Genomic DNA, 26029 nt, shown 5'->3' on the forward strand with positions numbered 1-26029 from the left:
CGAAATTTCGATTTTTCTCAAAAACTATAAATTTTTCAGTTTTTGGTAATTATGTACAAGGTGCCCCTTTGCAAGGAGTACTTGACAGTTTTTAAATGAAAGCTCTATTTTTAATAATAAAAAAGTTATGCAAAATTTACGATCTAATAAAGTACATGTTAATTGTAAAAAATCGAAATTTCGATTTTTCTCAAAAACTCTAAATTTTTCAGTTTTTGGTAATTATGTACAAGGTGCCCCTTTGCAAGGAGTACTTGACAGTTTTTAAATGAAAGCTCTATTTTTAATAACAAAAAAGTTATGCAAAATTTACGATCTAATAAAGTACATGTTAATTGTAAAAAATCGAAATTTCGATTTTTCTCAAAAACTATAAATTTTTCAGTTTTTGGTAATTATGTACAAGGTGCCCCTTTGCAAGGAGTACTTGACAGTTTTTAAATGAAAGCTCTATTTTTAATAACAAAAAAGTTATGCAAAATTTACGATCTAATAAAGTACATGTTAATTGTAAAAAATCGAAATTTCGATTTTTCTCAAAAACTATAAATTTTTCAGTTTTTGGTAATTATGTACAAGGTGCCCATTTGCAAGGAGTACTTGACAGTTTTTAAATGAAAGCTCTATTTTTAATAACAAAAAAGTTATGCAAAATTTACGATCTAATAAAGTACATGTTAATTGTAAAAAATCGAAATTTCGATTTTTCTCAAAAACTATAAATTTTTCAGTTTTTGGTAATTATGTACAAGGTGCCCCTTTGCAAGGAGCACTTGACAGTTTTTAGATGAAAGCTTTATCTTTAATACTAAAAAAGTTATGCAAAATTTTCGATCTAATAAAGTACATGTTAATTGTAAAAAACCGAAATTTCGATTTTTTTCTTCCATATCAGGCACTCACACTTTTGGTAAAGTTTAATTTAATTCGTTAAATAATTACTGCATGAAAATCACCGGCGGTCAATATGTATAAGGCTGTTAGCGGTTAGCTTTTTTTTCAAAACCTACTTGTAAGTGTGTGTAGGTACTACTGAGCGTACTTCTTTCCGATTTTGGCAATGCAGTTGGCATGCATTGTGCAAGGTCAGTAAGGTTACAAGCCCGCAAAACAATGTGCGTATTTTCGCGGAAAAATGTATTTTTAATAAAATAGTTAATTATTAAAGAACCATCCTATGATTTCCCAATTTAAACATTCCGAAAAATAATTAGAAAAAAAAGAAAAATATTCAATATTAATTAATCTTGGATTGATATCCAACACTGTTATTCATAGGAAAGCGAAGAAAAAAAATCAATAGGGATAAGAACAGGTTTTATTTTTTTTAAGACCTATGGGTCTGAGAAAAATATGGTGTATATAAAAGTTGTTTAAAATAATAACGACTTTGCCTAGAACGAGAAATTTTTCTTTTATTTTCTCATTTTCTCCAAATCTATGAAAAATTTTGGGTTTTTTAATATAGCAATAGATGCTCTCTTCGAAACCAAATCAAAAAGGGTTTTACATGTTTTTTCGAAATGTGAACCTAATAGAAGTTATTAACAATTTTTTGATTTTTGACTAGAAAATTTTCAAAATTTTTAAAAGTTATCAGGAACTAAAAAAAAATGTATTATGTATCAAGCAAGAATGGATAAAATGAAAAAAGGTTTAAGACAAAAGTTTCAATTTTCCATAGGAAAGCTAGGAAAACAATTATTTTCATTAAAAAAATCAATAGGGATAAAAACAGGTTTTAATTTTTTTTGAATTACCTATGGGTCTGAGAAAAATATAATTTATATAAAAGTTGTTTAAAGTAATAAGGACTTTGCCTAGAAGATTTTCCTTGTATTTCCCATACAGTGGGGAAAAAACCCCCTTCAGCTTTCAAGATAAACTTCAATAAAAACCTCACAGCAAATGAAACATTACCAGTAAAAACCCTTTTGCAACAAAGTCGCAAAAGACTTTGACAGGGTTGAAAAATGAACATTTTACTCCTCACTACCCCTAAACAACATGTCAATGGGGAAGAAAGCAAACAATTTATTCAAATTTAAACATATTTTATTACAATACTCAGACAAACTTAATTATAATAAAAACCACAAGTAAAAATAAAAGCCCGGGGAGCCGGGGAAATCGTAGCGGTGCGGCTCGGCGCCTGACCTGTTATAAGTTTGTACGTTAGTTTTTACGGCAAACGCAAGATGGTAGCGCAATTTTAAGTTCCGTCTACTGTCCATAGATGTCTCAAATTTTTAATTGACTTTAGGTGTTTCCCCACTTTTATTCAACTTAAAGTTGACAAATAAAGTTGGCAACTTTATTGTTTTGTTTTGATGTTGATGAGGTTATGGTTATGGTATGTTGTAGCGTTATACGCGTTTAATTTATCATCCGCTGATCTGGCAAATTATTATATATTTTGTCTTTGCTGTAAAAAAAATAGTTTATTTGCTGTGATATCATGTCAAAGAGAAGTGCGATATGGTAATATTTTTCAATAGTGGACAATGATAAAAAAGTTGCCAAATGTGATGTGTGTAAACAAAACATGTACTATAAGTATTTTGTTTCTAATATGAAAAAGCACTTTAAAAAAAAGCATCCAGATATTAAGGTGGATTTTGGTTCCCAGAATTCTTCAATACATGTCGAACAGCATGGTAATTTTGGTTTGGAGGATGAAGATTTAAATGCAAAGAGCGGTTCTAGCAAGACTGAAGTAAATAGTCAGGCATTAGCTACCGTTGCAACAACAAGTCAGGACAAAAATCAGATTAATGTTGAGGTAAGTGGCAGCAGCACTTACCTACATCTACTAGCCTTGTATCTGCCACCAATACTACATCCACCAGTAAAATGATCTCTGTGCCTAGCACATCCTCATATCAAGGTTCAATGAAAAATTTTTTAACAAAAAAAATTACTTCTAGTTTAAAATTAAAACTAGATAAGGAGATTTTGGGTTTATTTATTTATGACTACCAACCCTTTAGTATTGTGGAAGATAGGGGGTTTAAATCTTTTATAAATAAACTTAATCCTTCATATGTTTTGCCAAATCGTCATACCATATCGGCTTCAATGATTCCATTGGAATATGAAAAATGCTTACAAGAAGCAAAGGAAGAAATAAAAAAAGTTGTGAATATTTGTTTAACAACAGATTACTGGACATCCGTGAAAAATGAAAGTTATATGGCAATAACTGGCCATTATATTGACGAAAATTTTATCATGAATTCTGTTTTATTATGTTGTGAAAAAATGGAAGAAAGTCACACATCCGCAAATTTAGCAGCACGAATAAAAAGAGTTCTTAAAGAATGGGGATTGGAAAAAAAGGTTATTCTAATTGTGTCAGATAATGCCAGCAATATAAAAAATACCGTTTTAAAGGAAATAGGCTTGAAATGGTTTGGGTGCTTGTGCACATACATTAAATTTAATAGTTCAAGATGCGTTAAAACTTCAGCAACCTTTAATACAGAAGGTAAAAGACATAGTTTCTTACTTTCGGAAAAGCACGTTGGCAAATTCGAAATTAGAAAATTTTCAACGGAATAGATCAACCCAAAAAACTTGTACAAGAGGTAGCTAGAAGGTGGAATTCAACATTCCATAGTATGGAAAGATTTAGCGCACTGAAAAATCCAATAAAGTCTACATTGGGGTTATTAAATGAGCGACTTCCTCAGATATCTCCGGATGAATGGTTAGTTGTTAAAGAACTGTGTGATGTACTAAAACATTTTGATGAGGCTACACGATCTGTCAGTGGTGAAAATTATATATCGGCTTCATTAGTAATAGTTTTACAACGTGAACTTCTCAATGTCTGCGAAACTTAAAACGAAACGTTAACGAAAAATTAAAACTTGCGGGACTTACGGTCGAAACAATTACGGTTGTGGAATGTTTGGAAGATGGTTTGAGACAACGCGTAGGAAATATTGAATACAGTAATACCATGGCTTTGTGTACTCTATTAGATCCAAGATTTAAGACTTTCGCATTTAGACACCAGGACGCTGTCGAAAATATTAAGAAGTGTTTAACTAATGCGGTTGCCGATATAATTGGTAGAAATATTGACAAAGAACAAGTTCAAGCTCAACAATCTAAGGATATTGTTCTTAATAATGTTGAAATTGATGTACCGCCAAAAAGCCTAACCTTATGGGATTGCCTTGACGAGAGAGTTTCTAGTCATAAACCTAAATTTACTACTTCAAGCAGATATGGAGGTTCAAAGATACTTTGAAGATGAAATGTTACCTCGCCAAGGCAATCCATTTGAATGGTGGCAAAAGAATTATTATAAATATCCTAGCTTAAGTAAACTTTTTAAACAAAAATGTTGCGCTCTTGGTTTCTCTGTGCCTTGCGAAAGATTGTTTTCGAATTTCATGACAAATTAAGTATGCTTTTATTTCTCAATACACAGGTTTTAAGCATTAATAATTTGTTTGTTGATTTAAAAGCATTAACAATTTAAAGAGTAATGTTTAGGTTTTTTTCGTGTTAGAGCTTATCTGTACTCTTTACGGCTTTCAGCATCTCTGTTGAAGTTGTTCATTTATAACAATTTCAATAAGTTAGATAAAAAGAATTTATTTTTGAGGATTTATTTATCTTTTGTTATATTTTATTTCTTTATCAGCATGTTTGTCATATTTTTTTAAGTTACATGTTACATATTTATATGTTCCTATATTTAAGACTGATTGATACTGAGAAATTAAAAGTGTCGGGTTTATGTTTTTTTTAAGCAAAATATAATTTAAATTTTTGTTATTTCTGTGGTTTTATTTCAAAAACAGTATTTATATAGGTTATAAAAATACACATTTGTAGTTACGTATATTTCTTTTAACGTTTTATTTAATTTTTGTAATGCGGTCTATTTCATTTCATTTAAATGTGAACGCGCTAACCCGCTAAGTAACTCTTGCACATCATAAAAAAAAGCGTATGTATACCCACTCAAATACGGTTATGCGTTATACACCTATTTACACCCATACAATAAAAATCAAATAGTACAATCGAACTGTTAAAATAAATACCTAATACTTTTTATAGGTACAAAAAAATCAGTTACGATTTTTAGTAAGTACCACCATCAAACAAATTCAAAATTCGAATCGAATCAGTTTTACTTTTAAAGCGGATTTAGTCGGAACTGTTTTCGGCACTGTTTTATATTTCGATGCGGATCAGTCCCACGAGTCTGACACCAGGGATCAGTTTGGGTATTAGACAGCCATCCCTAAAATAGCGTGTTTGAATCGGGTATTGGGCCTCAAGGAGCCATATTAGGCCGATAAAATTAATAAATTTAGACCCTTAGATATCCAGAGCACCTTATATTTTTGTTTGTATGGAATTGTTTAGGGTTTTAAGGATGTTTACCTTCCCTAACAGCAAGTTTAAGTAGATTTTCTTAGGAAAGTTTTGAATGAGCCTCCAAGGTTTATACATAAGCTTGAAGCTTGTTTCACCCCCTTTAAGAATGTGTAGATCACTTTACCAAATTATTCCAAAAAAACTTGATTTTTTTCCAAGTTTTGTGGTTAACTCTATCACTCGAGATACCCACCATACTCACAGGTCCAAAAACTTCTCTTCTGAGTAACAGATTTTCTTCATTTTGGTGTTGAAAGCTTTAGAAGACTTTTCTGCAACTTTGAAGGCATAATTCAGTCACATGGGTTGAGCAGAATTGACTTAATCTGCAAATTTTTCAACGGTCCATCAAAAAAATCCTGTCTTGGTACAAAGTGAAATAACTTTTGATCTATCTATCAGATTTGCCTGATTCTAGCCTTAAAAGCTTTGGATTAACGTTCTGAATCGTTTAAGACATAAACCATTTAAATTGGTCCCATAGAACTGCTATTGTATACAAATATGTTAAAATTCTACATTCCCAAATCATTTTTGTATAAGGTTTAATATCTTCTCTTCTGATGTACAGATTTTCTTGATTTTGGTATTGACGTTTTGCAAAGTGCAACTATTAAGACACAAATTATTTAAACTGGATCAGCAGAAGTGCATTAATAAGTATATTTATAAAAATGTATCGAGAAAACCACTTCTTTTGTTCAAAGTGAAATAACTTCCGTTGTTTTCATCAGATTTGCTTGATTTTTGTTTTAAAAGCTTAAGGCAACTTTTACGACAAGAATTAGTACAATTGGATTTGCAGCACTGCATTTATAAGTGCATTTGTAAAAATCTACCAAGAAAACTTTTCTTTTATATTAGTGAAATAACTTTTGTTCTTTTGAACAGATTTGATTTATTTTAGTCTTGAAAGCACACTCGCAACTTTTAAGATATAAATAATTTAAATCGGATAGACAGAACAGGTTTTATTTAAGAAATGTCATGCCACCCTAAGAGAGATTTTTTTCTACAAAATTTAGTGTTTTCAGATATATATAAAGCAGTTTCACTTTTGTGCAAAAGAAAGTCCAATTTTTGAAAGTTTTGTGGTTACTTCCATCACCCGAGTGTGTAGTAATGTGATTTTCTTGTTAATAAATTTATTTATTTTAATGTTAAAGGCTTTGGAAGACATATTCCAAAGCTTTCAAGACATAAATGACTCAAATCAGATTAATATAACTGACTTTAGAGGCAAATTTGTAAAAACCTTTTGAGTGACCTTCCATTTTGTACAAAAAGGAATAACTTCTGTTCTTCTGAATAAATTTACTTGACTTTTGCTTTGAAAGTTTTTAAACAGGGTGCTGCAACTTTTAAGACATGAATCATTCAATTCGCTTCAGTAGAACTGTTGCAAAACGTCGTTTTAAAGCTTTCAAGACTAAAATCGAGTAAATAGGTCAAGAAGAAGAGAAGTTATTGCACCTAGTATAAAAATAGGGTTCAACTAAAATGTTTTTCATAATTTTCTATATAAAATCTATTTAATTTTTTTATTTTATGAGTTTATATAGAAAATTATGAAAAACATTTTAGTTTAACCCTATTTTTGTACTAGGTGCAATAACTTCTCTTCTTTTTGACCTATTTACTCGATTTTAGTCTTGAAAGCTTTAAAACGACGTTTTGCAACATTCAATACATCATTCATTTAAATTAGTTCTGTAGAACTGTTTTTATGCACAAATTTGTGAAAATCATGTACTCCTAATTCTCATAAGGTGCAACATCTCCCCTTCTATCCAACGGAATTTCTTCATTCTTGCACCAAAACGTCCTCAAAACTTCCCTTCAAATTTCAATATAAAAAAACATTAAAATCGGCGTATCAAAAGGAGTCTTTTATTCAACTTTTACCTCTAACATTTTTTTGCAGACACCTCATCCACTGGAGGAGCCATTGAGGTACCAAAGGAGACAAAAGAGCAGAGCAACTCTTCCAGATCGTAAAAAAGAAAAGGTGTAAGATTAAAAATAAAACTATTCATTAGTTATCTATTGTTTAATTGATCCCAATAGACCAGGGACAAAGTAATAAATCAACATTCAAAGCATAAGAACTACAGAACTAGAGAGAATAAAACACATTTTTATTTGTATTAAGGGTCAGGGGCAATGTTAGATTAGGGAAGTTATACGGTAATCCAACGGTTTTGTTTTAGTTTCTTCCTTCTGAATCCAACGATTCCTTTCCCAAAGTCGAAGCTCTCATATTAGCCGAGATAATAAATTTTAGTTTCCATATTATTTCCCTTCATATCGCACTTGCTTCGTTTAAAAGAGAAAAGGCTGCTTATCTAGAAGAGCTTCAAAGTGATAAGTCTAGTAAATTACTTTGGCGTGGTTTAAGACATCTTAATATTGGATGCCCTTGAGGTGATTCTGAACTTCCATCCAATTTAATAGATTCAAATGTAATTAATTATTTCTTCGTTAGTGTATTTAATAAGTCAAATAATTGCTTTGAGAAAATACATTTTTATTTGCATAAGAAGTTTAGTAATATTAGTTTTAACTTTTTCCTTGTTGATTAATATTCAGTGAAAAATATATTTAACGCAATAAAATTAATGACAATATTACTTTTTCAATGGTAAAGATGTATTTACCATTTTATCATTGACCCTATTACTAATATAATAAATAGTTGTTTGTTAACGGGTTATTTCTCTGAAGCATGGAGGGAGTCGACTCATCATTCCTTCTAAAGTTTCTAATCCACAAAATTTACGTTTATTGAGTGTAGGAGTCTTGGCAAAAGTGGTCTATATACAGTTTGCTACTAAACCTGACATCCAACAATATACTTCCTCCTCAGCAGTCGGGATTTAGGACTGGACATGGCACAACTAGTGCACTCTTGAATATTACTGACAATATCATTCAAGCGCTTAACCAAAAACTTTCTGTTATCATGATGTCTTTTGATGACTTAAAGGCCTATAGTAGACCATGACTTAATTATTGCCAAACTGATGTATTATGGGTGCAACGATATAGCCAACTGTTCTGAGTCAAAACATCTACTATCAGGGGTACCTCAAGGATCTATCCTTATGGGCCTCTTTTATTTCTTGTTTACACGTCAGACCTACCAAAGGTTTTAAATTTATCAGAAATTCACCAATATGCCGACGATACGCAGGTTCTCCACTACTTCGATCCCAACGATAATTTAATATTAATCCAGCCAAAACTAAAATGATACTATTTTCAAATAAAAATGTTTGTAAAAATATTATTTCATCCGTTAAATAACAACTAAATAACACATCAATTCCTTTTTCTGATATGAAGGTTCTTGGAATGACTTTAGATAGCTCTTTGCAGTTCAGAGAACATATGCAAAAAAAGGTGTTATTTAAGAATGCGTATGCTTCATGCTAACAAATTAATGTTAAATTATAAGACTAGGAAAAAACTTACTGAAGTTTTTGTTTTATCCATTATCCAATATTGTTTGATAGTTTATTTTCCCTGTTTAGATCAACAGGCACATTACCGTTAACAACGTATTTAAAACACCTGTTGCCGATTTATTTTTAATTTAAGAAGGTTTATTCATGTCTCTCAAGGCATTTATAATTTAAAATGGCTCAAAATATTGTATTTATTTAAGTTTTTATTGTCTACATTTCTATACCGTTTATATAATACCCGAAGCCCCAAATATCTATATGAAAAACTTTTACCTAGAAATCGAGTACATGGTCGAAATATTAGACATAATACCCTCACTATGCCACACCATTCAACTGCTCTGTTTACCAGTTCTTTTACGTACAATTTTTTTTATAATAGTCAAAATCCGGCTATAATAATCATATCTTGGCTTCTATGGGCAGTATTTGCAAAATCTAACGGTTCTGTCCTTCTGAACCCAACGAGTAATTCGCAAAGTCGTAGCTCTCATATTAACCGAGATAATAATTTTTAGTTTCTATATATGTGCTCTAAAAACCCAAATTATGTCGATATCTCGGCTTCTCAAGATAGCGTTATGACGACTAATCCTAGAGTCGCGAGAACGATGGCATTTTTAAATGGTATGGTCACTGGTCTTGGTGTTCGGACAACCAGCCCTGCAAGATCTGTAGGTCTCCCACGCGACCTACGAGAACGAGAGGTGAAGGCATTAATGCGCAGTCTAAGGAAATTGATGAAGTCCCTTTCAGACAAAAGTCCGGGAGGCTCCTGCAACCATCTGTGAGCCTCGGGGACGAGAGGGGCCACCCGCAGTCCATGCCCATCAATAGACCGACGCAACCTCTTGGACCACATCCTATGAATGTCATCGTGGCGGCCAAATAAATTGCCGCTGATCGTAAGCCGCTTGTCACACAGTCTCGAGCAAGCATCGGTTTCGACAAGTCAAAGGAATTTAGGAATTTATTCACTGATAAGAAGCGTGTTTACATTTTTTCTTTATACAGTTCGCATTATATTAAAAAAAAAAAGGATAAGTCCAGACAAAAAATAAAAATAGGGACTCACCAGAGCAACCCAAAAAACGCTCAGCAAGCTCTACCAGCTCAAAAAGGGATAGGTCACCCGGTAAGTCCCTTTCCCCCTTAACAAAAAAATCACATTCCCTCCAACTCTTAACAACGGAAAATAGTACTTTAAAAAATGAAATTGCTGAACTCCGCAGCTGTTTAAGGGGTATAGAGAGTAAAACAAAACAGCAAAATTAAGTCAACCAGATCCTTAATAATGAAAACAACAAACTAAATGAAATAAATACCTCTCTTAAAATTGATATTGAAAGACAAACCGAAAAAAACTCTTACCTTAATACTAAAATAAATACTTTAACCACTCAAAATAATGACTTAAGTGACCAGGTTGTCCATCTCAAAGAAGAATTGGCTACAATTTCCTGCGAAAATGCCAAAATTAAACTTGAAAATTTAACCCTTAAAAATAATATGGACAACCTGTCCACTAATCTAAAAAATCTGGAGATAAAACTTAATTTACTGTCCGAGGAGAACATGCATTTGTCTAATAAAATAAAGAATAAAGCGTTTGATTATAGGGAAACCCGCAGCGCAGAGGTAAGCGCACATGGGGATCTCTTGCCCCCCACTCCAACCCACGCTGGGTTTTCCCCCCAGTGTGGTGGGGAGACTGAGGGTGAAGGTTCCTCAACTTCTTTCCCCTCCGGGACTGAAGTCAACCACCCACCCCAAAATCCCATCCCTATTTTTCACTTCCAAAAGCCACCCCTAACAAACTAATTCACAAATGGAAACAGACTTTCCCCCTTTAAAACCACCACAAAAAACCCTCCTCTTAAAGCCACTCCCCTCACAAAATCACCCCTCAACCCTCCAAACCCGTCCGCCCGGAAACCCAATCGATCCCACCTGTAATCCTACGCAACACCACCAACTGGGTGCGTACGCATTCTTGGTTAATGCAAGAAAGGATCACATTTGATAAAATAACAAACCACCGTCTCGGTCTGGCCTTGTACCCACGCACCTCACTGGATCACCGTAAAACCACCAGGACCCTTAGGGACCACAATCTAGAATTTCACTCATACTTCCTAGAAGAGGATAGAAAACTGATTGTGGTTGCTAAGAGTTTGAATAACCGTATGACTCTTGAAGAGATCACAGAAGACTTAAAGGCAAAAGGGTTCGATCCAGAGGAGGTGGGTTGGCTCAGAGCTGGGCCCAAAAGAAATATAATCACAAACATCCTAAGATTCCTAGTCCCAAACACCCAATCCCATATCTACACTGTTCAAGAAATTAACTGTATAAGAATAAGCAAATTTCGCAGTGCCAGAGATGCCTCGAATGGGGGCATTCCCTGCAAAATTGTGCTGCAAAGCCAAAATGCAAGAAATGCGGTGGAGAGCACTCACCCAAATACTTCCGTTGTCCAAAAAACCCTAACTTCATCAAATCCCAAAGACAACCCTACGCACAAGCCATAAATTCTCACCAAACTCCCGCCCCTCCAGCTCATCCCATCTCTACCCAGAATCCCTCAAAAAACCGTACCCCAGACACAACCTAGAAGCCTCAACCCTTTACTGCAATTAATCCCTCTAACCGAGAACCCCGAAATCCTAAACCAAAAAATTGACATGATCCTAAACACCCTTATTAATAAAATTTCCGCTAACCCTCTCCTAAAAACCCTTTTTACCTAAACCCTTTCTCAAATTCAAAAGATGCAGGACGAAAACTCACACTGACACAAACATCCACCAAATGACTATTCTGTCATGGAACACCAATTCAGTCTTTCCCAAAAGATTTAAATTGGCAGATTTCATGACAGAAAACAACAATGACATAGTTCTGCTTCAAGAAACTATGCTCAGACCCCACACAAACTGGACCATAACTAATCAAATCCAAAATTCCTCACCAAATTGCACAAAATTCCACACTTCCATATCAATCAAATTTGCCAACAAAACCTTAAAAATTATCTCCATCTATAGACCACCCAAACAACCTTTTTCCGCAGAAATCCTTGATTCTCTCCTTGACCATCCTTCTAATCCCATCCTACTGGCCGGTGATTTCAATGCAACATCCACATCGTGGGGTTGCAGAAGAAATAACCAGGCCGGTAAAACTCTCCTAGACTACTCACAGTCCAATCTCATAACTATCCATGCTCCTCCAGAATCTTCCCATGATCATTATAATGGTCAAGATATCCTAGATCTAGCCATCACCAAAAACCTTCCCCATAATATCCAAATAAAAAACTCTGACGACCTTTCTACCTCCGATCATTCCCCTATAATTATTACCCTTTCTAACCTTCTTATTTCCATTTCTCTCCCTACAAAAAGAATCACTAATTGGACCCGCTTTAATAACCTTCTTAAAAAAACCCTCCCTCCCCCCCCATAAACAGTTCCCTAAACCCCTCCCAGATAAACAAAAGCATCCTTTCTCTTTCAAATAACATCCTTTCTGCACTCGAAAACTCATCCTCAATAATCCCCATCCCTCAAAAAAATCCCCACGTCCTCCCTTATAACATTAAGTCCCTCATTAAAAAAATAAATCGCCTCATGAAAATGTACCGCAAATTCCTAGACCCATCCAAAAAAGCAGAAGCCAAACTCTTATCAAAATCTATCCTGTGGCTTTGTAAAGGGACTCTCCACAGTTCACCAACTGTGCAGAGTCCAGCAGAGCATCATTGACTCCCTAAATCGTTCCCATTCCACCCTCATACGGGCTCTGGACGTTGAAAAGCGTTTAACCGAGTCTGGCATGAGGGTCTAATCCATAAAATGCATTCCTTTAACTTCCCATTGAATATCACTAAAATTATCCTCTCTTTCCTAAATAAACGTTCCTTTCAAGTCAAAATTAACAACATCCACTCCCCTATCCGCAATATTAACGCAGGTGTTCCTCAAGGCTCACCTCTGTCCCCTATCCTTTATACAGTTACCAAGCCGATTTACCAAAAACGCCCCGAACCCAAATAGCCCTCTACGCTGACGACACCCTGATCTATGTATCCTCTAAAAACCTTAAAACAATCCATTTATATCCAATCCCATATGAGCCTTATATCCGAGTGGTCTAGCCGATGGAGGATCAAAATCAACGCAGATAAAACTGAAGCGATTTTGGTCTTCCGCGAGGCGAGACCGCTCAATCCCCCCCATAAAAATCCACAACTCCCCGGTCCCATACAAAAACCAACTCAAATACTTGGGTTTTTATCTCGACCATAAAATATCCCTAAAACCTCACATAACTAAAACTCTCTCCATCTGTAACAAAATCTTTTGCTAAGCAAAAAAAGTCCCTTCTCCCTCAAAAACAAATTGCTCCTCTACACCCAAATTATAAGACCTAAACTCCTTTACGCCGCCCCTTTGTTCATAAACTGCCTCAAAACCCACCTACAAAAGCTCCAAGTTTTCCAAAACAAAATATTAAGAATAATTACTGACGCTCCATGGTTCATTAGAACCGCCGACCTTCACGCAGACCTAAACTTAGACACGATTAAACAACACTTAATAAAGACACACACAAAATTCAAAGACAAACTCACAACCGATAATAGTGAAAGTTCTATAACGAACTAACGGGGTTTACCTAACAAAACCCAGACCAGACAAAGCATCTTTTGAAAACCTTTTTCCACACTAATGCCCACTACAAGCTCCTCCCATTCATCTCCTGTCCTAAACCCCGCCCCTCATCAACAGCACTCCAGTCCCGCATATAATCGACGCGCTAAATTCACCTACCGCGCTATTAACGGTCCGAACACCCATCAGACCGCATAAACATAATGCACTGTTTTGTCTCGGATACGGATTGAGATCTTCCAGAGTAAATGTCTCAGATGTTTGATTCTTTTCTTTAATTCCTTTTTAAAGCCAATAATATATAATATTAATAATTAAATAAATTAAACAAATCATACATTAAGTATTAGTTTTGTGCCCTTTAGCAGCTGCGAAGGCAGTTCCCGGCCTTTGCACTCCATTCCTTCCATACACACACCTTCCCCTCCCTTCCCGATATTAATCCTTTCTCTCCCCTGTTCCTCGTTGCTCAGGAAGCAGAGCCATAAATAAAAAGAAGCCTGTCTAAAGTCCCTAAGCTGACATGTGACAGCAAGTCATAGAAAGGGCAACACCCACGCCAGGGTACGCCCGGTTTGCAACGCCATAGATAAGCCGCTTGTCACACTCATCCAACTCTTTTACGAACAAAGGAAAGAGAATCACACCCTGCTTAACATCACCAAAAAAAAAATTGAAAAAGTTTGAAAAAAGCCAAAAACAATTATTTATATCACCCTTTACCGAACGACTCTTTTAATATGATAATTCCAGTTTCCAAATATTTAATATTAAATAAGCAAAGTCATGTATTTTTTAAGAAATCTTGTAAAGAAATCATTTCGGAAGAATTCCTTTGCTACGAAACCAATCCCATGAATTCCAACGATGATTCTCCATGTGAAATCAATTATCAACTTCTAAACTTTTCACAAAAGCTGTAAACAACATCTGTGACTTAAACTGCGGATTTAGTATAATATTCTAAAGATACCACTGACAGAAGTTCACTCGCTGCGAAAAATGTCCTCCGGGATGTAATGCCTGTACTCTTAAAATAGGATATGGGTATAATTAAAAATCAATCAAAATGCGCCAAACAATTTGATGACAGATATGCAGAGTTCTAGCGATCTTCCTTGTATACTCGTCTCAGAGTTTTCTTCGATTGCTTGTAGCACCGCGTTCTCAATTTCAGGGGTTCTGACAGTTCGAGGTCTACCTTCCGGAGTATCTTTCTTGAAACAACTGGTCTGGCTTCTGTTGCATTGCCATCGGCGAGGCCATATACGAAATGCATTGCTGCCATTTCTTCATTGGTAGAATTTGTTATTGATGTTCTAGAAAACAAAACCTTTTCTTCCATTGTATTCAGAATTAAAAATGCTATTAAACTTTTTAAATGGGGGTGACATTTGAAAAGAAAAAGTTAGGGGTGGTTTCTCAGACGAATTAGTTAGGGGTAGTTTCGAAAATATTTTTGAAAAGAGCATTGTCTCCCATAAAAATCGAATTTTGAAAATTTCAAAAATAGCGAAGTTCTATGTTGTTAAAAGCATTTTGGGACACCCGATATATTAAATACATCGCTATCAATTCGTTATATTAGAGAAAAAAACATGTTCCATACTACTGATTTTTTGTTTTGTTGTAAAATTACCAATTCATCGCTTCCGAATTTTACGTAATTTATCGATTTTATATAACTCCTATGAAGGGTAAATTAAACTTTAACAAACTTGGAATCACAAAATGCAATTGTTTGTTCATAATTATATTTTCTCGGACTTGCTTGTTTCATTTCTTCCTATATAAACAAAAAATATACGTATTTTGGTAAACATGCATAATTAGTATAATTAATTAAATATATTAAACTATATAAAAAAAATTATACTGTAATGTATTAAGTGATTCTTTTTTAAAGCAATTATAATTATGGATATATTATTTCCCACGTTTTGAGCTTCCATACAGTTTTAAAAATGCAAACAAAAGCTCCATGAAGAGCTCAAAACGCTTCACTGTCTAAACCCATTTCTTGAAGAAATATGCCCATCGGTGTCCTTCGTAAACCAAGGACCTCCACTTTGTTCACAATTTTATTGCGAAAGTTTCTCAGCCTTAAAGAAGCATGGACGAAAATCACTATAAAAAGAATAATTATGAAATAAGTTAACATAAAAGGAACACCTTAGTTTCAGACATTAAGCCTACCTGAAAATGGAAGCAAAATACCCAAGAAGAAAACGAGAACACTTTGCAACATATGTGCAATTAAGTACAGAGATCCAAAAATTATAGCCAAAGAAATAATTGGATGCTTTTGTTTGAAATGAGCTGCTGCAACCTTTTCATTTGTTAAATAGATAAATATTGCAAATATAAGAAATGTAGTTAGGCAGCCAACAATCATCTTTATAGGGTGAATAACTCTGAAAATAATAAAATACATAGAACATCAGTGGTGGAACTTTGAAATGCGTTTAAGTAAATTATTGGGTAAATTTTTTGGTTAATACTGACTATACAGGGTGTCCCGTTGAATTTGTAAAACCTTTTAATTGGGGTTAGGTCTTCCTATGATGGGCTATCAAAATATGTGAATATGATCCTAGTAAAATATTTACGGGTTTCGAGGTATAAGCGAATTTTCAAATTTTTCAAAGATTCTGACCAAATTTTTCCAAAAAATATAAACTACGCCAATGACAATACCTGTCTAACTTTAATAATTTTATAATACTGTTCAATCATGAAATGTCTTAGGACAGTAATCACTTTTTCAAAGTTCTTCTTTATTGTGGAAATAATACAGGGAGTTTCCAGGATTATTCTTTTTTCACTTAATTACTATTTGTTTTGCTCTTATACTGTAAGAGAAATAATTAATGTTTTATCGTGAACATCAGTTTAAAAACTTCCCTGTTTCATTCTAATTTCATCATTTCATCATTATGTTACGGACAAGAATAACGATTTCTGTTAAATCTCAAGAATTCAAGGAATTTTTTACGGGAAAAAAATGGACTTAACGATCAAATTTGCAAATTAGTAGATCACAGAAATATATTATATTTCACTCCCGTCGCCTCATAATTTTGATTCTATTATTTGAAAGTTTTATTAAAATCTTGCTTTTGTTTTGTTGCAACGCATTGCTAAGGTAAACAAAATGTTCAGTTTGAGTTTTTTGTCACTGACATTTGGTGATTAAAATAAATATTTGTTCAATTTGTTTTGGAGTTAGTTTACAATGCCTTAGGTGCACAGCGCGTAAGTATGCAGAAACTCATCAAAATGCCATCGCTAGACTCTACAGGGATCGATTTCCTCTAAGAAACCATCCTAACTCTCGAGTATTTCCTGTTGTTTACAGAGCGTATTGCGACGGAAAAAGAAAGTTCCAGGAGATCTAGGAAGAGCTCATTAATATAATGATGAGGTAATCTTAGATGAAGTGCATGAAAATCCATTAATTTCAATAAGAGCTATACAACGACGAACGGGAATTTCAAAAACTACTGTGCATCCATTAAGAAGATACCAAAGGTACCCATTTCATGTTTCAAGAGTACACGCTCTTCTTCCAGCTATTTTGTCAAGATATGCTGAGAAGAATGTGTGCAGATCCAGACTTTTTTCACAGCATTCTGAGTGAGTCAGCATTTGGAGTGACGAATCCTCATGTCTACGTTTCGGAATTTTCAACATCCATAATGTACATGACTGGGCAATGGAAAATCCAGAATTTGCTATTCAGCAGGATAAATTTCAGTACCAGTTTAAAATTAACCTTTGGACGGGAATAGCCAACAACAGAGTAATTGGTCCAGTCGAAATTCCCGATAATTTTAACGGAGTAGCTTATTTGGAGCTCCTTTAAAAGTCAACTGCCAATTCTGCTAGAAAATGTACCTTTAGAGGTGAGAGGGAGAATGAGGTGGTTCGAGAATGACGGTTGTCCTGTTCATTATGCTGCATTGATTCGACAACATTTGGATAATACGTTCCCTGGAAGATGGATAGAGCGCTTGGATCCTATTCTTTGGTCACCACGTTCCCCAGATTTGAATCCTTTAGATTTTTTTTTTACTGGGGTTGGTTAAAATAGATTGTTTAAGAAGAGGGGTTAATACAAGAGAGGAACTAAAAGAAAGAATACTTGAGGCGGCACGAGAAACGAATCAAGCAGTACCTCTGTGTTGATTAAAAAAACATTTTGTAAAAAGATAAAGAGAACACTTGGTGAAAATTTATTGTAGGCCTCATCCCTAGGAACAATAAAAATTCAATTATTTGATTATTTTTGTAGCTTTGTTTTCTAGCTTTTGTTTTTTAGGCATAAGTTTTGAAGCTTTTGTTTTTAAGGCATTAAAAAAAAGATCTGATTTTTAATGCAAATGTAGGTTTTAGTGATAGTTTTTCGTACTATTATGTGTTTCTAAAAGAATGTTTCGTAGTATATCATAAAGCATAACTTTTAACAACAAGAGAAGACACCTGCATATTTTTTCACCGCTTTGAAATTAGAATGAAACAGTTTTTAAACTGATGGTCACGATAAAATATTCATTATTTCTCTTACAGTATAAGAGCAAAACAAATAGTAATTAAGTGAAAAAACAATAAACTCCCTGTATTATTTCCACAATAAAGGAGAACTTTTAAAAAAAAATTAAAATTCGCTTCTAACTCGAAAACTCGTAAATATTTCACTAAGGTTATATTCACATATTTCGATAGCCCATCATAAGAAGACCTAACTCCAGTTAAAATGTTTTGCAAGTTCAATGAGACACTCTGTATATAGGATGGCATTTTACAGTATTAAATCTTTCAAAAAAATTAATAAGATACTTTGGCATTTGCACATGCAACCATTGGAGGTATGTTATAGTTTAAAAATACCTTTAAAATTTACTTAATGCAAATTCCAATAGTTTTATGTACTTTAAAAAAATATATAACTTACCCGATTAAAACAAAAATACTAATTGCAAGCAAGCAATAATTGCTTTGGTAATAGAGTAAGTTACTTGTCACTCTATTGCCCCATTTCTCTAAATCTTGGAAGTTTGGGATTTGAAACCTTGCAGAGTCTAATAAAAAGTCATCCAGTGGCCTCAGAGGGACTATTGTCACACTCTCTCCTCCTTTCTTACTCATTATTTATATCCTAGGAAAAAAATAATTATTAAAAAAGTTGTTACTATGTAGAAACAAAAATAGACAATTAAGGAAATTAGGTAGATGATAATGATAAATTGTAAGTGTATAATATGTCCCATAAGAGATTGTATGCATGATGCAACCACAAATCTTAACCCTAGGACTGTTCGCAATTGAGTCTAAAAAATAAACATTACAAAAAGTACCTAAAAAAATATTTTACAAACAGGATTCAAATGATTTGTTGTTTCCTACAAACTGATTTTTATCTAAAACTAATTTTAGATAAATGAGTATTTTAGTTAATTTTTTTAAATATGGTCTATAAAAAATATCTGGTTTCAACATTATCTACTCATCTTAGTGTTTAGAGATGAGTTAAACTTACTTAAATCCCATAGTGGGATGGACAATCCTATCATCGAAAATTTGAATTAGCGTGAATCATAGTGAGATTCTTGGTGATATGCAGGATAGAGCTGTTATATATCTAAGAATATCCTACTTCATATGTTCCAGAAAGCAAATATTGAGACACTAAGGCAAAAATTGACCTTTATAAGAAATACGTTTTAGATTTTTTTAATAATATAGAAGTTAATTTCGCCAATTTTACGGTCTTCGGAATTGGTGAGACTAATATGAATGGGGTCCAAGACCATTAAAGGTGGTTCCATTTAATAGTAGAGCCTCCTTAGTTTCTAAGAAATTTTTGCCTATAAGATAATCCTTTGAAGGGGAAAACGGACTCTGCTTAAACAAGCTCATGAGGAACTTGCTGCTCATTCATTTAATGAATATGACATTTATATTCAATATGTAAGAGGCATAACCAAGTTTATAGTAAGAATTTTACCAATACTAACTGTGTTATATAAACATAGGAAGGCTGAGAAACAAATTAGATAAATTAAATGATATTTTCTAACAGAAACTTATATGACAATGAGACACAGTTCTTTAATATTGAAAGCTTTTTAGGGATTCACAATTGTAGAAGCATAAGAGGGGAAGGTACAAGTATCTACATAAAAAGCAATTTAAATCTTACCATAGATGATATGGTTGTAGAAACAGTATGGCTTTAGGAACAATAAATCTACAACCTTAGCAATAGATGGTTTAGTTGGGTATGTCGCAGAGGGTTTGGATAAGGGGCTGGACACCTATGCCTCATTTTTTGATTTGACAAAGGGCTTTCATTGTGTTGCTTTTGAAATACTACTGCAAAACTATCATTTTTTTTAATTTCTGTCCTGATAGCACAGCCTTTGTCAAGTCATATTTATCTGATTTTTGTTATAATGGGGAAATTTCTAAAAAACTAAAAATCAAACATGGTCCCCCAAGGTTCAGTTTTGGGCCCACTACTGTTCCTTATTTATATCAACAATCTGCCTAAGTAACATTGTTACTGATAATCAGACGGAAATACAAAATTGGTCCTTTACAAAGAAACTTAGTCTCAACCACTCAAAGGCGCAGAAACTAAACTTCTCATTCGATCCTTCAACCCGATCTTCCTTAGTGCAGTGTTATGCATTTAAAGTAGTGCCGTGTCAAACTCAGATTTTTTTTTACAATATTAAAGGGATGACCAAAGGTAACCCTTAAGTGTGTTTTAATGTAGCTTCTGCCTTTCCCGGGATGAAATTCAACCTATGGTTGTGGTTCTTCGAAGTAAGTGTAGAATCAGTTACGCGGTTTTACGTGGTGTAACATAAAGTGTTGGGCTCCCCTTAGATGTTGGGGATTCAGGAAATCGTAGCGCTCCAGGCATACTTACATTTCCATGTACTTATATTTTACGGTTTCTGAGTTATATCATTAAGAACATTGATACTTATACAGCACATCAAACCCATACATGATTATCCTACTCATTATAATGCCAATTTTATGCCACACTATCACAGACTCGCTAGAGCAAGCAGTGGCAGTGATTACGATGCTGTACAGCTGTACAATGTTCTACCACCCTATGTCAGGCAACTATCAGGAAGGCTTTTTATAAAAAGAACTAAAAATTCTCATTTCAAAGTGATTTTATTCTCTCGAGTACCTTGAGTTACCTTTAATAATTTTAAGGATTCTAATGTCTTATCTAGTATTTGTTTATTTATTATGTTTATATTTGTTATATACAAAATGTGTTTGAGTAATACCCTGTATTTATGTTATTATGAGTTTTGAGACTATAATTAGTACTAATCCTGTATTATTTTGTGCAATTATTACCAATAAATCTATCTCGATGCCAATTTTATGAATTTAGACGAGTGCAATATACTATTAGTAACCTTAACAAAAGCATTTGCAGTGTACAAAAGCATTTACAGACAACCAAACAGTAACATTCAAGTATTTCTTAGAGAAATAGAAAAATAATAGAGATGAAAAAACAAATGTCTAATAATAGGTGCCATAAATCTAAATCTGTTACAAGAAACAACTATATCTACAAGTAATGTTACTAAAAATACTACCCAAAGCAGCTCAATAATATACCATGTGATAATAAATAAATACTTACAATGCTAAATATCTTTTATCACCTTAGAGCATCGAAATAATGAAGATCAATTTAAATAGTAAAATTGAGAAATTTATAAAAAAACAAATTAATAAAAAGACAAAACTTGATAAAGAAAAAGGGATAAAATTGGGAGAGCAAAAAATGGTGCAGAACCCAAACCCTAGAAATTACTGGAAACTCAAAACAAAATGCTCTAAGCAACATACTTTCAATATTAGTACTAAAATTAAGTGGGTTACATGTCAGATGTAAAAGACCTCCTAACAAGCACACAGAAAAAACATTTAAAAGCATTTAAAAAAAAATATATGTTTAAATAAAGCTGGAAGAAGTCAGTGGAGACTAAAAAAACTTATAGGAGAGTATTAAATGATCTCTACAAAAAAAACAATATACCACAAATAAAACAAATTATACATCAAAATGGACAAAACATAAATAATCCGAAGTGTATAACTCAAGAAGTAAATAAACATTTTACTAATGTAGAAAAAAACTCTCAATAAAAATTGAAAACCCAAAAAATGTAAAATTTAAGGAAGAAGAAACAAAAAATAGGATATTTTTAGAGTAGACAGGCAAAAACGAAATTCAAAAAAATGATGTCGGAGCTAAAATAAAATAGTACTCCAAGCATAGACCAAATCGCTACTAGGGATATAAAAATCTTGTGAATATTCTAGGAGAAACATTAGAACAAATGATAAATAATACTTTACACACAGGAATAAATCCAGAGGAGGATCATCCTGACATACAAATGTGACAAAGATGAAGAGCTAAACAACTACAGACTGATATTCCATTAAGTACACTTTCAAGGGTCAGGAGGATAAAGTTCATAGAAACTTTAAATTTGATAACAAACAGTATGGATTTCAAAAACAAAGCAATACGAAAGTATTGCTTTGTTTTTGAAATCCAGTGCAGTATCAGATGTTCTGGAATATATCTTAAATAAGATAGATCAATAAAGGTATGTAGTGGTAATTTTTAAAGAAACTTTTGACATTTGATGGTTGATATACAATTATTACTTGAAAATTGATAAGAATGAGATTTAGAGGATCGTCTGAAAGTTTAATAGGGGCATTATTAGTTGGCAGGACACATTACACAATAGTGAATTATAATAGCATTAATGGACAGTTTATTTCATTAATCATTACTTTGTGACCAAACCTAGCTAACCTATTGCACTGAATTTTGAGACTGTTTGATTTATAATTTTAAGTCACTCTTCATAAATCAATGTTGACTTATCAATATTTCATTTAAACATAGAGAAGTTTATAAATTGATGTTGACCTCTTTCAAGTCATTTTATATGTACTTCATAATAAGGTGACAACACTAAACAGCAGTAATGCAAGTGGCTCCTAACCAGGTAAAAAATATAAATTTTTAAAAACTTGTAATATTTTGAAATCCCTACAAGATCTAGTAATAAATATTTTAAAAGCTTTGCCAATAATATGACCCATATGATCAGTGAATCTAAATTAAGAATCGAACGACACAATAAGATCTTATATGAGATTTATCTCAATATTATTTAGTTTATATGGAAATTTGATCTGGTTCGATTTTGTTTTCTGTTCACCAGTTCTGTGATTCAGAAATATCTGCCTACAGTGATTCTCATTGGACATCATTTTAAAACACTTTAGATAATTTGCAAATTGTAAGCATAATAAATTTTTTAAATAATTTGGGTATCATTAACAAACAACTCAAAGAGAAATGGAACCATATGTGATCCTCGGGATACACCAGTGGTAACTTCTATCTCTCTTGATTAATATCCACCTATTTCCACAATTTGTTTTCATTCTGTTAAATTGCTGTAGAACCAAGATAATAATGCATCACTTACACCTTAGGACCTTAATAATTTGTCAAGCAAGATATTGTAGTTGACTTTGCCAAAGGATTTTTTAAAATCAAGAAAAATTATGTCACCCTGGACCTTACCATCTAAGGCATTAGCAACATAGATTAGAAAAATTGCGAAATTAGTTTGGCAAGATCAACCTTTATAAAAACTCAGATTTTCTGAAATTTATTGCAAAAGGTTGCCATCAATTCATCATTTACAATTGATTAAAATATTTTCACCATAATATTCAGACCACAGATTGGCCTGTAATTTGTAATATGAGATCTATCGCCTTTAAATGATGGTGTTACATTGGCAATTTTTCATATTTGTAGAAATATCTTAGTTCTAAGAGAGTAATTGTAAATGTAAAAAAGTGGATATGATAATATAGGATTACAATTTTTTTTAAATACAGGTGGAATGTTTTCCGGACCAGAACCTTTATTTATCTCTAGATCAATTATCTTTTTAAAAACTACATCACTGTTAATTTCAATATCTGAAATGCATTGATTAAAATTAAATTTCAGGTTTTCAGCTGGTACCAGAAAAGAATTATCAATTGGCAAATCATATACAGACTCAAGACAGTCTGCAATGATCAATAATGCAAAAATTTGTTAAACATCCAAATTTCATTTTCTTAGGTTATCCTACCACATTACATCTTGATTTTACAAAAGACCAAACACATTTGACTTTTTTCAAAGTATTATGTTGCGTAAATGTTAAAAAATTTTCATAATCGAGATCAATAGATTTAATAGAGACCTTGAATTACTTGGGTTCAAATTCAAAAATTTGGAATTTCAAAATGTGCATACAATATTTTTATTATATATTTTACTTTAGTCTTTTATGAGTTTAATATTTGGGAAATTCTGTACAAAAGGAAAGAAAGTCTCTTCAGCACTGTCAGCTGGCTATAGCTGCATATAATACTGCAATATTATGCAATATAGCACAACATAGACAACACAGCAAATACTTATAATTCCTTAGAACAAAATTCTAAATAATCTAGCATTGGTTGAATTGAAGTTCAACCTCACCATAGCTCTCATATGTTTATAGTAAAGTGTACCAAAATGTACAACCCATGTATCTTAAAGATGATTATTGTTATTGTAGTGACATACAGGATAATTTTCTTTTTCTTCATACAGAAGACTTTCAGTTGGTTTTAATGATTCACACGAATATTAGAAATAATTAATTTAGAGTTATATTTGTATAAAAAGGAAAAAAGTTTCTATGGTCTATGGTATAGGTTATAGGTAGGATAAAGATACTTACTGTGGAGTTGGTTTTCGGCAAAAATGATCTTCGAGTTACTCGTAAAATATGTTGATTTTCTCAACACTTAAGCAATTAGAACTCTGTTGCTGTTATTCTTCAGTGCTCTCAAGTAAGAATTGATATATAGATATGATAAACCATACATAACATAATAGTTATTTATAAAGTGTGTGTCAACTGTGAACTGTGAACCACCTTAACTTGGACCACCAGCTCCTTATCCGAGAACGCAGCAGTTGTAGCGAAAATACATCTACGGCAAGAATATATGACAAGGACTCATTCAAGAAGACCGAAGAGAGGAGAGATATCTTGCGTGTGCTGAATGGACCCATTCCTGTATGGCAAGTTCGCTATCCCTACAATGCCATTCTGGGACTGGGGTTTGCGCAGTCGCGTAGTGCGCAACGCCTGCCTGGTAAATGTAAATAAAAATAAACACGTTAACAAGCGCGAAACATACAGAGTTCGTCCTGCGTTGAGTGCAGACCACCTGCACTTAACGTCGGAGTGTTCTCTGAACCAGTTTCGCTGTACCGAGTGTACCAGTGCGGCCGACAGTGGCGGCTCGTGGGAATAGGCAGGGTAGGCCGGGCCTACCCTAAAATTTTGAGCATACAAAATACAAAAATAAAATTTTAAAAATATTTTATTTTAATTAAATATCATGTTAACACACCAATTTATTTATTATCTTAACCCGCAAATATATTTTATTTAACGCAAAAAGCCTTAAATCGCTTAAACGCACTTAAAAAACCACTAATAGGCCCGAACGAATCTGGCCGACCCCATCCACAATATATCCCTATAGAAAAATCGCGCGACGCTGGTCAACGCGTCGGAGGATGGATTTTATATGCGCGCTTACGGAAGTCATTTAGGCCCGACACGAGGTGGCCTGCGTTTGTTTTCGCGGTTGAATGTTTGTTTTTAGCGGAAAAATTTATCGATTTGTACTTGAATTTGTTCTTAATTTGCTAATTCGTAATTTGAGGGTTCGTGGTTGAATGTTTTCGTGAATTAAAAAGTTGTAGTGTTTTTAATTTAAAAGTTGTAGACATTGGTAAAATGAAGTTGGTGAAGAACCTAATAATTAAATCCAGAAATTTGCAATGTTTTTACAAGGCTTTTGCCTATTACGTTTTTTTTTTAATTTAACACTAGTTGGTTGTGTAATTAAGATAAAGGCGTAAGAGGCCAAAGCCTTTTATTAGGTCTTTATTTTAAATTTTTATTTAAAAATTAAAGGCTAAGTTTGAGGACTTAAATATTACTTTTTTTGGAATGGTAAGATAATACAATAGACAAAAATGAGTTTATCTGAGCCTGAAGTTTTACCAAGTTACAGTACTAGTACCAATAATGTTATGTTGGCACTTGGCAGTGGATTGGACATTATTGTTTCGTTGTTGGAATTACCATTGGCTAAAAGACCTGAGGCTGAAAGACGAAAAATTATTTTGAGTGACAGGCCTATTCCAAAACTGTGTATTGACCAAAAAGATGGGAAAAAAGTACGTGCTTTTAATATCTCCTGGTATGATGTGTATAAATGGCTGTGTGGAAGTTGTATTACGAAGAAACTGTATTGTTGGCCATGTTTGTTGCTTTC

General features: G+C 33.3%; 1 protein-coding gene across 1 annotated transcript; it reads right to left on the reverse strand.

The window, feature by feature from the left end:
* Positions 1-15283: 15283 nt before the first annotated feature.
* LOC126748548 (PRA1 family protein 3) lies at positions 15284-24655 on the reverse strand. The gene is made up of 4 exons (XM_050457865.1): positions 24412-24655; positions 18501-18704; positions 15743-15960; positions 15284-15673 (listed from the first exon to the last, which is right to left on the reverse strand). Exons 2-4 carry the CDS (start codon positions 18692-18694, stop codon positions 15537-15539), a joined length of 549 nt encoding a protein of 182 aa, XP_050313822.1. The 5' UTR covers positions 18695-18704; positions 24412-24655; the 3' UTR covers positions 15284-15536.
* Between the last annotated feature and the right edge of the window lie 1374 nt (positions 24656-26029).

The sequence above is a fragment of the Anthonomus grandis genome, chromosome 22 (assembly GCF_022605725.1).
Source record: "Anthonomus grandis grandis chromosome 22, icAntGran1.3, whole genome shotgun sequence".
In the NCBI taxonomy this organism is placed as follows: Eukaryota; Metazoa; Arthropoda; class Insecta; order Coleoptera; family Curculionidae; genus Anthonomus; species Anthonomus grandis.

What these genes read in the sequence shown, in the direction of transcription:
- LOC126748548 (XM_050457865.1), bottom strand. Translation starts at nt 18,694, where the DNA reads ATGAGTAAGAAAGGAGGAGAGAGTGTGACAATAGTCCCTCTGAGGCCA. An exon ending in AGTATTTTTGTTTTAATCGG is followed by an intron (nt 15,961 to 18,500) that starts GTAAGTTATATA and finishes TATTATTTTCAG; the next exon opens with AGTTATTCACCCTATAAAGA. An exon ending in TATTTTGCTTCCATTTTCAG is followed by an intron (nt 15,674 to 15,742) that starts GTAGGCTTAATG and finishes TTCTTTTTATAG; the next exon opens with TGATTTTCGTCCATGCTTCT.